Here is an 11,031-nt window from a genome sequence, read left to right as displayed (position 1 = left end):
ACGTCATATTTTCATCTATTGCACTGTTCGTTTTATTTGCACTGTCGCGCTTCATTTATTAGCGAGTTTAGTTTATGTATGTGTGTTTTTCAGCGACGGAGACGGTAAGGTTCTAATTTGAGTAGATCCTGACCAGCTGAGGACGACGGTAAATCAGCACTTTTACCGTCCTCGATTTTGCGGGGTGGAATTGCGGGTTTTTCCAAATCGCTTCAGTCACTCTACCGTTCTCAAAAGTGCAAATACATAAACTCTGTATTGCACTGATCAATGCAACATGATCAATGCTTCATTTTTTTGACGTCAATTTCTTTGAGAAATAAAAAAAGATAGATTTTTCAAGTCTTTGCGATAAACCAATTATCACATAATACCTCGTGCAATATGGGTTTTTTTTCTCGTTCTTTTATTTTTGCTGTTATTATCACTCGCCTAAAGGCTCGTGAAAATAAGGAGCAAAAAATAAAAGAACTCGAAAAATAAATCCCATATTGGGATTGCACTCTGCACTATGCGATAACTAATACGTAATCGCTTTTTTTATAAGAATATACTTTATAAGAATATCCATTATGAAATTGGCCAAAAAATTAAGAATATGAATAAAAATATCACCATCATGGAATTTAGCTACTGAAGCTAAGAATGTCATTTTTAGATAATTTTCAATTATAAATTGCCAATTGTCATTTTATGCTTTAGGTAAATTTATCAAATGTTAAATCTAGTCTGAATTAGAATCCTAACCTAAGAATGCTGTAAGAATATTTTAGGATGATTTTCCCAAAAAAGTTAAGAATATCCATCATGAAATGAAAAAAAAAACCATTCTTATAAAAAAAGCGTGCAGTCAACTGTATGTAAAAAAACTCGCTTTTTTAAGCCTAGCTTAAAATCAAAATACGACCCACTTTTTCCTCCTGGTCGGGGTCGGCCTACCCTTGTCAGTCGAGGAAAATATTAATGATATGCATCATTGCAATGTCTTCCACCGGACCCAACAGCTGATTGGTTGAAAGTGACATATTGACAGATTTTACGTCACTTACAACCAATCACCTGTTGGTGCATATCATAACTACCCTACATACCATAGTACTTTCCTTTTCCATTTTCTCTAATTAAGAGCCTTGTCAGACTGTACCAGAATGTATTTCACGTTTATCGCTTCGTAGTACGGCAACGAATTTTGAAATCAGCCGTAGATACTGGGTCTGTGTACAGGCAACGGATTCCATGAAGAGGGAAAAATAGAAACACTTTTTTAAATCAATGTTATTGTGTCTTTAACTATAAATCGCAAAACATCACATCGCAAAAAGTCTATTTCATATTTTGATCAATCCAGTTTCTAAATTCACTGATCCTTGCAAAGACAGTGAAAGCATCTTTGATATCACATTGTGGTGATCCCCAGCTCACCGAACCATGTAATGTCCATGAACCATTGCTTTCTTGACAAACGAACGGACTGCCGGAATCCCCATGACAAACTAGAGAAAGAATTTTAAGGTTGTTTGATTGCTTACAATGTTATTGTCTTGTAATTGATTCAAAATCTGATTGTATGCACTTTTGCATCACAAATACACAGGAACCCACCCTCCCCTCGCACTTCCCTTTAGAAAAAAATGCTCCAAAACTCTATGGCTATTTTGGAAAACTATACTAAAACCCCACATCGAAAAACATTAACGGCTAATGAATGATTCGCTGCAATCTAGAATCCCTAGAATCCCTAGAAAATCACATTGAAAACATCAAAGAGATTTTCACCCACTTAACTAAATATTAACCTTCCTCCCGTTTTATCCACACAGGCCATCGGGTCACTGAGAAAGGGGTGTCAATAATTTAATAATAATGGTGTATTGTATGTTCAGTGCCGTAGGAAGCATTTTCATATTGGGGGGCTGAAGTTTAGTGAACTTCTCAAACCATGCAGATAAAGACAATTATGACAAATTAAAAAAGAAAAACTTTGCTTTTTGCAAAATAACAATTTTTGAAAAAATTATTGGGGGGGTCATAGCCCCCTTGCCCCCCCCCCCCAGCTGCTACGGCACTGATGTTATTGTAGTTTTCACATACCTAGATCGACGAAGGAGGTATTTGTATTTCGGTCCTATGCAAACTTCTATACATTAAGGATCCGTAGTTGTATTCAACATCAGAGAAGATGTTGAAAAGATTTTGTGAGATATTTGGGTGCCTGAAGTAAGACTTGTACCTGATTGATTCTCTACCACTTCAGTATTGGCTGCACACAACATTTGATCAGTCAATGGTGCATATTTGCTGTTCATTGTTGAACATCGTGTTTTGTTTTGTACCGTCATTGGAAGTTGTTGAAGGATGTTGTTCACCATCCCTGGATTGCTCGTCTTGCCCCAACCTGAGATTTGATTTGGGAAAAGGAAAAAAAGTTCCTTCGCTATGGGTGTGCACTATTGAGTTTCAAGCCCGAAGGGCTAGAGGCGAGACTCCTGGATGGGAAATGAAACCACCTATTTCCCATCCAGAACGCCCGCGCGTAGATTTTACACTAACGCGGGACTGAAACTAAAATCTATCGCTAGATTTCAAAAAATGTAGTCATCCAAAACAAAGGAACCGCTAGATACAATCTGTCGTAATGATTACAGCGCGTTCTCTGTGCGTTTGGATGGGAAATAAGTGGCTTCAATTGCTCTTGCCTGAGAAGCGTTAAAGTCTCGCCTCCAGCTCTTCGGGCTTGAAACTCAATCGTGTGCACTCTGTTTTGCTCTCATGTGGAAACCATTCTCAAGGGATTTACTATACTTACGAAGTTTCCAATGGACTTTAATTATGAATGGGTTTTCTAAACAATATATTTACTGTAATTCACTACAGGGATTTCCAAAAGTTATGACTTTAACTTTCCATTTGCCTATGATTTAGATTAGGATTAAAAAACAATCAAGTAGTCAGACGGCTGAAAAGTAAAGTGTGAGTCGGTAGATATAGGTTTAGCGTAAAATTATGGCTAATCCTCGAATAATAAGTTTTAGGGGAAATTTGTCCCGATAAATACAATATTAGCATAAATAAGTGAGGATCGCCTACAACCATTACTGCAGGGAGAGAAGGAGGCAAAAAATATTTTTCCTCTCAGCTTCCAGTTACAGCGTCGACAAGGAGTTGCGATGGCCATTATGAACATGACATCAAGCGGCTACGCGGATTTTTTTTCCGTCAACGAACGAAGACCTACGGTAGCGGCCGAATACCTTTAAAACTTTAATGCGTGGTTTTCCAGCGGCCGAAGACCTACGCTAACGGCCGAAGACCTACAAATTTAATGTGCGATCAGTTTTCAGCGGCCGAAGACCTACACAAACGGCCGAAGACCTGCAAAACTTAGAAATTTGAGAATCTAAATCTGAGCCAGCGGACGAATACCTTTCTTTGCCGCATGAAAGTTTTTCGCACCAAACTGCCATTCAAGCAATAAATTTTTAATATTTCGTGAAATAAATTCTTTTCGTGATAAGTCACATGAAAACATAATGGTACTCGGTAGCACATTTCCTACGAAATTCACCTAGAAACTCAGCATATGCTTGTGATGGAGTCATACCAGATTCAAATAGCTTTTTGATATGATTTTGCGTTTCCTCTGAAATCAATTTAAAGCTTAAAGCATGAAGAGAATTTAAGGGGTGATTGTGTTTATGCTCTATATCTATGGTACATCTAAATGGAGTTGCTTGTTCATTAGAATCACTTTTAAGTATTTTAACCGACATCTGAAAGGGACAAAAAGTATTCCTGAATCTTTTGGTTGGTTTCTTCTCCAATATTGACTTGACATCATTTGTCTTTTCGTACCTTTTGTCGTGGTAGCATCTATAAAACACTCGCTCCGAATAGATACTCTTCTCAGTGTTCTTTTTTCGGGTCCTAATTTTCAAGGTTTCACCCGTGTATTTTGAGTAGGTTTCAATAAAATTTTTGAGATCTGTGCTGAAAGATATATCACATTTTATCTCAATATCAGTTTCATGATTTTCATCACAAGAAAATGTAACAATTTCGTACTTTGATTCGATTTCCTCAAAAATATCAGCAATCAAATCCCTCTCCATGTTTACAAGAGTACCATTATGTTTTCATGTGACTTATCACGAAAAGAATTTATTTCTCGAAATATTAAAAATTTATTGCTTGAACGGCAGTTTGGTGCGAAAAACTTTCATGCGGCAAAGAAAGGTATTCGTCCGCTGGCTCAGATTTAGATTCTCAAATTTCTAAGTTTTGCAGGTCTTCGGCCGTTTGTGTAGGTCTTCGGCCGCTGAAAACTGATCGCACATTAAATTTGTAGGTCTTCGGCCGTTAGCGTAGGTCTTCGGCCGCTGGAAAACCGCACATTAAAGTTTTAAAGGTATTCGGCCGCTAGCGTAGGTCTTCGTTCGTTGACGGAAAAAAAATCCGCAGCGGCTACGAGCAAAGTAGACTCAGTTGGCGGAGGGCAACCACCCAGCAGTTAGAATGATGTAGCGATTATCAAATAAAAGTTAAACCGCGACTTAACCTGTATTAAATCCAAATTTATGATCTTTTTAGCTTCAACTTAATAACTTGTAGCTGTCTGTCAGTCAAGCCTTCTTGAAAGTGTTTGTTATTTTGGGTGTTACAAACCTGTCACGTAGCATTTCTTTCCAACATCTGTCCGTTCTCCTTGTTCTGGTAAACATATTGGTTGAACAGTTCTTCCAAAGATCACTGGTTTTTCAAGTTGCACGAGAGCTAGATCATTGTTTAGTCGTGTGTTTTGGTAATTTTCATTGACAATATAATTAGATACTTGAATGGTTTGTTCTCCTTCATCGATGTCTCTGTTGTGGTCTCCTACCGATTAAAGTATGCGAAAAGATGTTTTTATTTTAGGGCAGTGCTGCTTCATTCTTTGAGCCGAATCAATGAAATTTTCATGAACCAAAAGAAAATCAACAAATTGAAGTCGAAGCATATAAATAAGCATAAGTTAGGGCTGAAAATAAGCAAAAGTTTTCTTAGGAAACATCCTGATTTTTTGCCAGTAGTGGCAAATTCATCTTTAGCTTACATTTTGCCACTACTTGCAAAAACGCAAAAAATATCACGATTTCGAGAATTCCATACCTAACTTTGCGGTGAAAATTCTGACAGGTCTTCTGTAAACACAATGTGCAGCGGTCACAATCCAACGACTGTTGATAAGCGTTCCTCCACAAGCATATTTACCATTTCTGTTTAAGAATATTTAAGGTGTTGTTAAGTAGACGTTTCTTCTCAACAGATTATGTAAAGCGACCGTAGTGCAAAGGTAGTGCATTCGGCTACTATGTGCAAATTTGTAGGTTCAATCCCCGGTCGAGTTGTACCAATGAATTCATACTTATAGTAAAATATGACATTTGATGTCTCTCTACTTGATGCTCAATAATTAAAGGGAAGGTTAAGTTCTCAATAAAAATCTTTCTTACTGCAAAGGACTGCGAATCAGACTGGTTACACAAAAATAAGAAGGCTCCATATCAGAGATCTGTAAAGCACGAAGGGCTAGATCCGCGGCTTTTATCGAAAAGTGAAGCAAGTTTTGGTAGGATTTCCTACCAAAGAAATCACGTAACGACAAGCAATTTTACTGGTTTGAGAGATGCGAAATAGCGTTTGCCGCCTACTTTTTTTGATCTCGCGCTCCGAAAACAATTAAAATGCTAGATCCTATCCATCGGCACGGAATTTAAAAAGTCAAATTTTTGCTTCACTTTTTTTTTGCTGGAGAAAGCTTAAAGTTGCCTATCTAGCCCTTCGGGCATATATTTGTGCTTCATACCTGTAAATGCCAACTTGCCAGGGCCATGAGTGTGGTTTTGCATCTTTGCCGCCGATGATTCTGGATTGAGGGACTTGAGAATATCCACAAGATCCTTTAGGTGGTGGTGAGTTTGTTTTGTCTGTCTTAGGTGCTGATGTGGTTTTTCTGGTGGTGGCTGCGGTGGATAGGTGGTGTGTTGTTGGTAAGTTTGTAAACTTATCTTTTGTTGTGATTGTATTGGTTGTTGTTTGAAATGTTGTTCTTTGTGTTGTCAATGTTTTTGTTGTGTGAAGCGTCCTTGTTGTAGATATCTTTGCGGTTGGTTTTGTTGTCGTTTTCCTATGTGTCGTTTGTTTTGACGTCGGTGTTGCGGTTTTTGTTGGCAGCTTTGTTTTTGTAGGTTTTCTAGTTGTCCTAGGTTTTCGTGTAAATCTTCTAGTTGTCTTAGCTTTTTTTGTCGGTGTTGTGCTCCTGGTTGTATATCTTGTTGATGCTTTAGTGAAAAAAGTTGTCGTAGTTGTTGATTTAGTATTCATTGGTGTGGTAAGCTCTGAGCAGAAGCCACAATGTTTAGGACATTTCTTAAGGTGGATACTCCTTTTGCATGAATCTTTTGGGACCCAAGGACAAAATTTATTTTGATCACGACATTCTAAATAATAAACAAAAGTTCTTGGATTGATTTGGGATTTGGCGCTAGATCACAAAGAATATCACTTAGTCTACAATCAGCGCCCAAATATATTGATAATTTTGGGTATTTTAAAGTTTTCCACAATTTTAAAGCTCGGGCGAGAATTGCAATTTCAGTACATCCACTTTGTCCCAGTGAATTTTTCGATTTGGGAGGGGTTAAAGTGGCTGCCATATTGGAACATTTTTGAGCTTTTAGATACTGGGATCCTATAAGGTCCTCCTAAGCCTCAAGTCTAATGTTAAAACTCAGATTTAAAACTCTACTTTCTAACCGTACTTTAAAGCACTTAAAAATCACTTGCGGTTTTATAGTTTTGAGGGAATTCCCCTTTTGTACCAAATATTTCGGTTCCGATTGTAGCAACAAAACGATTAATTGCCTGGCAAGCCAGAGATTTCGAGTTCACTATCAGAAGGAACGTCAGTCCTTAATCTGTGAATTTCATTATAATACCTTATCGATTACCTCGGATTCTTTCGTCGGTTAAAAACTTTCGTCGGCTAAAGATTTGGTAACCGAGCAATTCTTTCGTCTCTTTTAGACGATGAAATTTTCCACAGATAAGGTAGTAATTTGCACTTGGTATCCTTCAATAAACGAAAGTATTCTTATTGAACCTTTGATGAGAAGCAAGAGAATGATGGAAAGCCAAAAGTAAGGAAAACTAACCTTCTCTTGTAGTGGTTACCGTTCTTGTTGTCATACTTTTGGTGGGTTTCGGACACTCATCACAATGTTTCGGACATCTTTTTTTATAAACACTCTTTATACAAGACGATTTGGGGACCTTGTAGCAATATCTTCTATAATCGCGACATTCTAAAGAGTAAAGAGATTTGGTGGAAACAATGCGACTAAATTTTACGCGGGTCGGGTCGATCATCAACACTGTTACCACGATGAAGATTTTCAAGAATCGGGCACAATTTTAGATTTGAATCTCCTTGTAAAGATTAAAGTGAAATTGTTGTTGTTTCCTCTTCAACTTCTATTTTTTGGTTTAAAAAATATGAAAGCCTAGATTATGACCGTTTTTCTTTTGGTTTGGGGGCGATTATGTTTAACACTAGTTTTTTGTATCTTTTTTATTTTGAATTTTAAAACATTCGAATCATGTAAATGTCAAGCAGGGGAATAAAAGCATTATTATGTCGTTTTACACCTAGTCTGAATCACAGACCTCTACAAAACATGCAGTGTATCTACAAGGATCATGAATCCGTAAGTTAACGCATTGTACAGTACCGTCATTCTTCTAATTTAATCCTCCGGAAAAAATAATTATTTTGAAGGGGTCGTACTAATAATAAGAGGAAATAAAATACCTTGGAAATTGACGTTGATTGTCGTACTAATAATTAGAGTAAAAGAGATATCAAATCGTATTAAATTAGGGGTTGAAAAATTAAAAACACACTTTTTGGTACTTTTTATTTATTTTTTCTTTCTTTTTCAAACTCTTATTTTGACCAACTTTTCTCTTTTCTTCAAAAGTTTCCAGTTCCTTGAGAACTTTCTCTCTCATTTGACTGTAAAGTTTTGCATTGACCGTTTTGAAAATGAAATCAGCTGGTATCTCCATACCTCCTTGTCTTTGAAGTGTCTTTGAAACAAAAAAAATTCGTTTATTTTTACTATTCGTACTATAATTAGAGGAAAATTTGACCTTTATCGTACTAAATTAGAGGAAAATCAGAAATTCGTGATCATGGACTCGTACCTTAAGGGAAGAAATTTTCGCGAGAAGAAATTTTCGCGGAAGAAATTTTCGCGGAATTTAATTTCGCGAATTTGGGTGTAATTCGCGAAATTAAATTCCGCGAAACACACCAAAATGGCTAAACCGCGAAATAAAATTCCGCGAAACACGAATATTCTCACAATTAAAAAAATCACCCCTAAAATTGGTCTTTTTAGGGCAAAATAGGGCTTTTCGTAGACAAATGATTCCCTCAACCGCGAAATTAAATTCCGTGAAACTTTTGAAATCGACTCATTCGCGAAATTAAATTCCGCGAAATTTGCCATTTTAAAACTCTGATTCGCGAAATTAAATTCCGCGAAAATTTCTTCTCGCGAAAATTTCTTCCCTTAAGGTACTAATAATTAGAGTTAGATAAATTATTTCATTTTGCCAAAATAATTAATTCGTACTAATTAGAGGACGGATTAAATTAGAAGAATGACTAGCCATCTTGTAAATCCGTTTTTATGGTAAGCCACATCCAGTCATGAAATTAGAAATCCGTGCTTTGAAACATTACCTGACGAGCATAATCCACAATACTTTTTACAATATTTGTTAAACTTGCTCGATCTACAGTTGGTTTTGCTGTACTTCGAGCAGGTCGAGCTTAAATCACGACATCCTATAACATATAAAATGGAGTACTGCAGTTCCTCTATTCAGCGCCACCCTCTTAAAGAGCGCCACGACAATAATATTGCGTGATGAGAGAATATTTTTGGCGTGATAGCGTGATCAAGGACTCAATGGCTTATAGTTGCTGAGACCTTGCTATTAACCCTTTAAGTGCCACGGTTAAAGGTCAAAGAATCAAGTAAAACAGGGCCAAATTTGGAGGTTCTTGGATCACTCGTTGACCAAAAATGGTCAAAAAACGGTCAAGATCTTAAAAAAGTGGATCTTTGTCAAATTTTTGCATTTTTTTGACTTTTTGGCTTAAAATCTCGCTGCAAAGACTCACTTTTGGTTATTTTTTTTTTGCTTGACCATGAAGCCTAATTCAATTCCTACGAGTTAGAAAAAAATGACAATTTTTAACTCAAACTGGGCATTACAGGAGGGCTTCGTCCTCCTACATATATAGCCCATGTCTGATATATACAACTGACATTGGCACTTAAAGGGTTAAACAAAGAGGAAAAAATAATTATTTGGATGTTTATATAAAGGGCAAAATTATGAAGTATGACGTGTTATTTGGCTTTTTTTTTTTTGCTTGATGAACAAATTTACCTGATTTATGTGTCGCTGTTGCTGAAATGTAACAAAAGAAAAATATTTAAAAAGTAAAGAATGCAATAATATTGCATCACAAAGAGTGGCGTGGTGGCAGGGGGGGCCAGTGGGCCAGGCCCCCCCAGCGGAGCCCTTTTGAGAAGGGGCGCCTAAAATAAGGGGCGCCAATTAGGATTTTTCAGGCGCCCACATCGAAATAAAAATGGCACCCCTCATCACCTCAAAAACTAAAAATTTTCTGGCTCGCTTCGCTCGCACACAAAAAATCTTTAAAAAGGGTGCCACATTTGCCTTGGCCATCCCAGAGAAATTTTCCCACCACGCCACTGATCACAAAACTAAATTCAAATGTATCCTTTTGTCGACTCTCGACGACTCGACAACCTTCAATCTTTCATCCCTGCTTTAAAAAGGAATCTCGAGCATATTGAACTTCGTAAAAAAGGCCTTGAAAATGTTGAAATCAAAATGAATGAATGTCTGACGACAAAAAAAGATTCATACCAACATTGAGGGCGACCAAAATCACAATGATTGCTGCAGTTTTCATCTTAAAATGGTATTTTTAATATCAAACTGCAGGCTACGGTGTAACAAAAATTCAAACTATTTTTTTCATCAACTTTAATTTAACGAGACTTGTTCTCTTATTTGCGCTAAGTAATATCAAACATGCACCTGCTCTTAAAGTCTATACCCTATTGGATTGTATCGTTCTTCAAAACGTAAATATTAAGTTTTGGCAGATATTAAATTTTCAGTGTAGCTCAATATTTAATTTTAAAGAACCGTTTGCCTTCATTTCAGAAAGAAAATTAATGATCACTCGAAAATTAATGAAAAACCTTTTTGAAATGTGACCAGTCAGCACAGGAAAAAATTTTCGATTTCCAAGGTTGGAAATTTCGAGTTTTCTTAGTTGGAAAAAAGATAAAATCCAATGGAAAACCCAACCTGAAAATGTGGGACATTCTCCAAGGTTGGAAATTTTGCATTTTCCATGGCTTGGAATTTTCGTAAATCCAGGTTGAAAAAAGCCAAAATCCAAATTTAACAAGGTTGGAATTTTCGTAAATCCAGGTTGAAAAAAGCCAAAATCCAAATTTAACAAGGTTGGAATTTTTTAAAATTCAGTTGGAAAAAAGCCAAAATCCAAATTTAACAAGGTTGGAATTTTCAAAAATCCAGGTGGAAAAAAGCCGAAATACAAGGTTGGAATTTTTGTAAATTCAATTGGAAAAAAGCCAAAATCCAAGCTAAACAAGGTTGGAAATTTCGAAAATTCAGGTTGAAAAAAGCCAAAATCCAAATTTAACAAGGTTGGAATTTTTTTAAATTCAGTTGGAAAAAAGCCAAAATCCAAATTTAACAAGGTTGGAATTTTCAAAAATCCAGGTGGAAAAAAGCCGAAATACAAGGTTTGAATTTTTGTAAATTCAATTGGAAAAAAGCCAAAATCCAAGCTAAACAAGGTTGGAAATTTCGAAAATTCAGGTTGAAAAAAGCCAAAATCCAAAAAGTGATGGC

The 11,031-nt window shown here is 36.5% G+C and overlaps 1 protein-coding gene across 2 annotated transcripts; it reads right to left on the bottom strand.

Annotated features, from left to right (window-relative positions):
- Positions 1–898: 898 nt before the first annotated feature.
- On the bottom strand, positions 899–10,132 carry LOC136805244 (chymotrypsin-C-like). 2 transcript variants are annotated; one of them, XM_067061823.1, is made up of 9 exons: positions 10,009–10,132; positions 9,502–9,522; positions 8,786–8,890; positions 7,191–7,340; positions 5,843–6,476; positions 5,146–5,252; positions 4,663–4,872; positions 2,231–2,395; positions 899–1,493 (listed from the first exon to the last, which is right to left on the bottom strand). In XM_067061823.1, exons 1-9 carry the CDS (start codon positions 10,052–10,054, stop codon positions 1,324–1,326), a joined length of 1,608 nt encoding a protein of 535 aa, XP_066917924.1. In that variant the 5' UTR covers positions 10,055–10,132; the 3' UTR covers positions 899–1,323. The 2 variants fall into 2 exon arrangements, with proteins under 2 accessions (XP_066917924.1, XP_066917925.1); XM_067061824.1 differs by having other exon boundaries at positions 5,843–6,317; positions 10,009–10,131.
- Positions 10,133–11,031: the final 899 nt, after the last annotated feature.

This window comes from Clytia hemisphaerica, unplaced genomic scaffold, assembly GCF_902728285.1.
Source record: "Clytia hemisphaerica strain Z4C2 unplaced genomic scaffold, Clytia hemisphaerica genome assembly, whole genome shotgun sequence".
Lineage (NCBI taxonomy): Eukaryota > Metazoa > Cnidaria > Hydrozoa > Leptothecata > Clytiidae > Clytia > Clytia hemisphaerica.
Note: the sequence above shows the minus strand (reverse complement) of the source record. Positions and strands in the feature narration are given on the sequence as shown.

Bases quoted from the DNA above. Each gene is read 5' to 3' on its own strand.
- LOC136805244 (XM_067061823.1), bottom strand. From the start codon at position 10,054: ATGAAAACTGCAGCAATCATTGTGATTTTGGTCGCCCTCAATGTTG. The intron at 9,523-10,008 runs GTATGAATCTTT...GTTACATTTCAG, and splicing joins TTTGGTCGCCCTCAATGTTG to CAACAGCGACACATAAATCA. The intron at 5,253-5,842 runs GTATGAAGCACA...ATTCTTAAACAG, and splicing joins TGGCAAGTTGGCATTTACAG to AAATGGTAAATATGCTTGTG.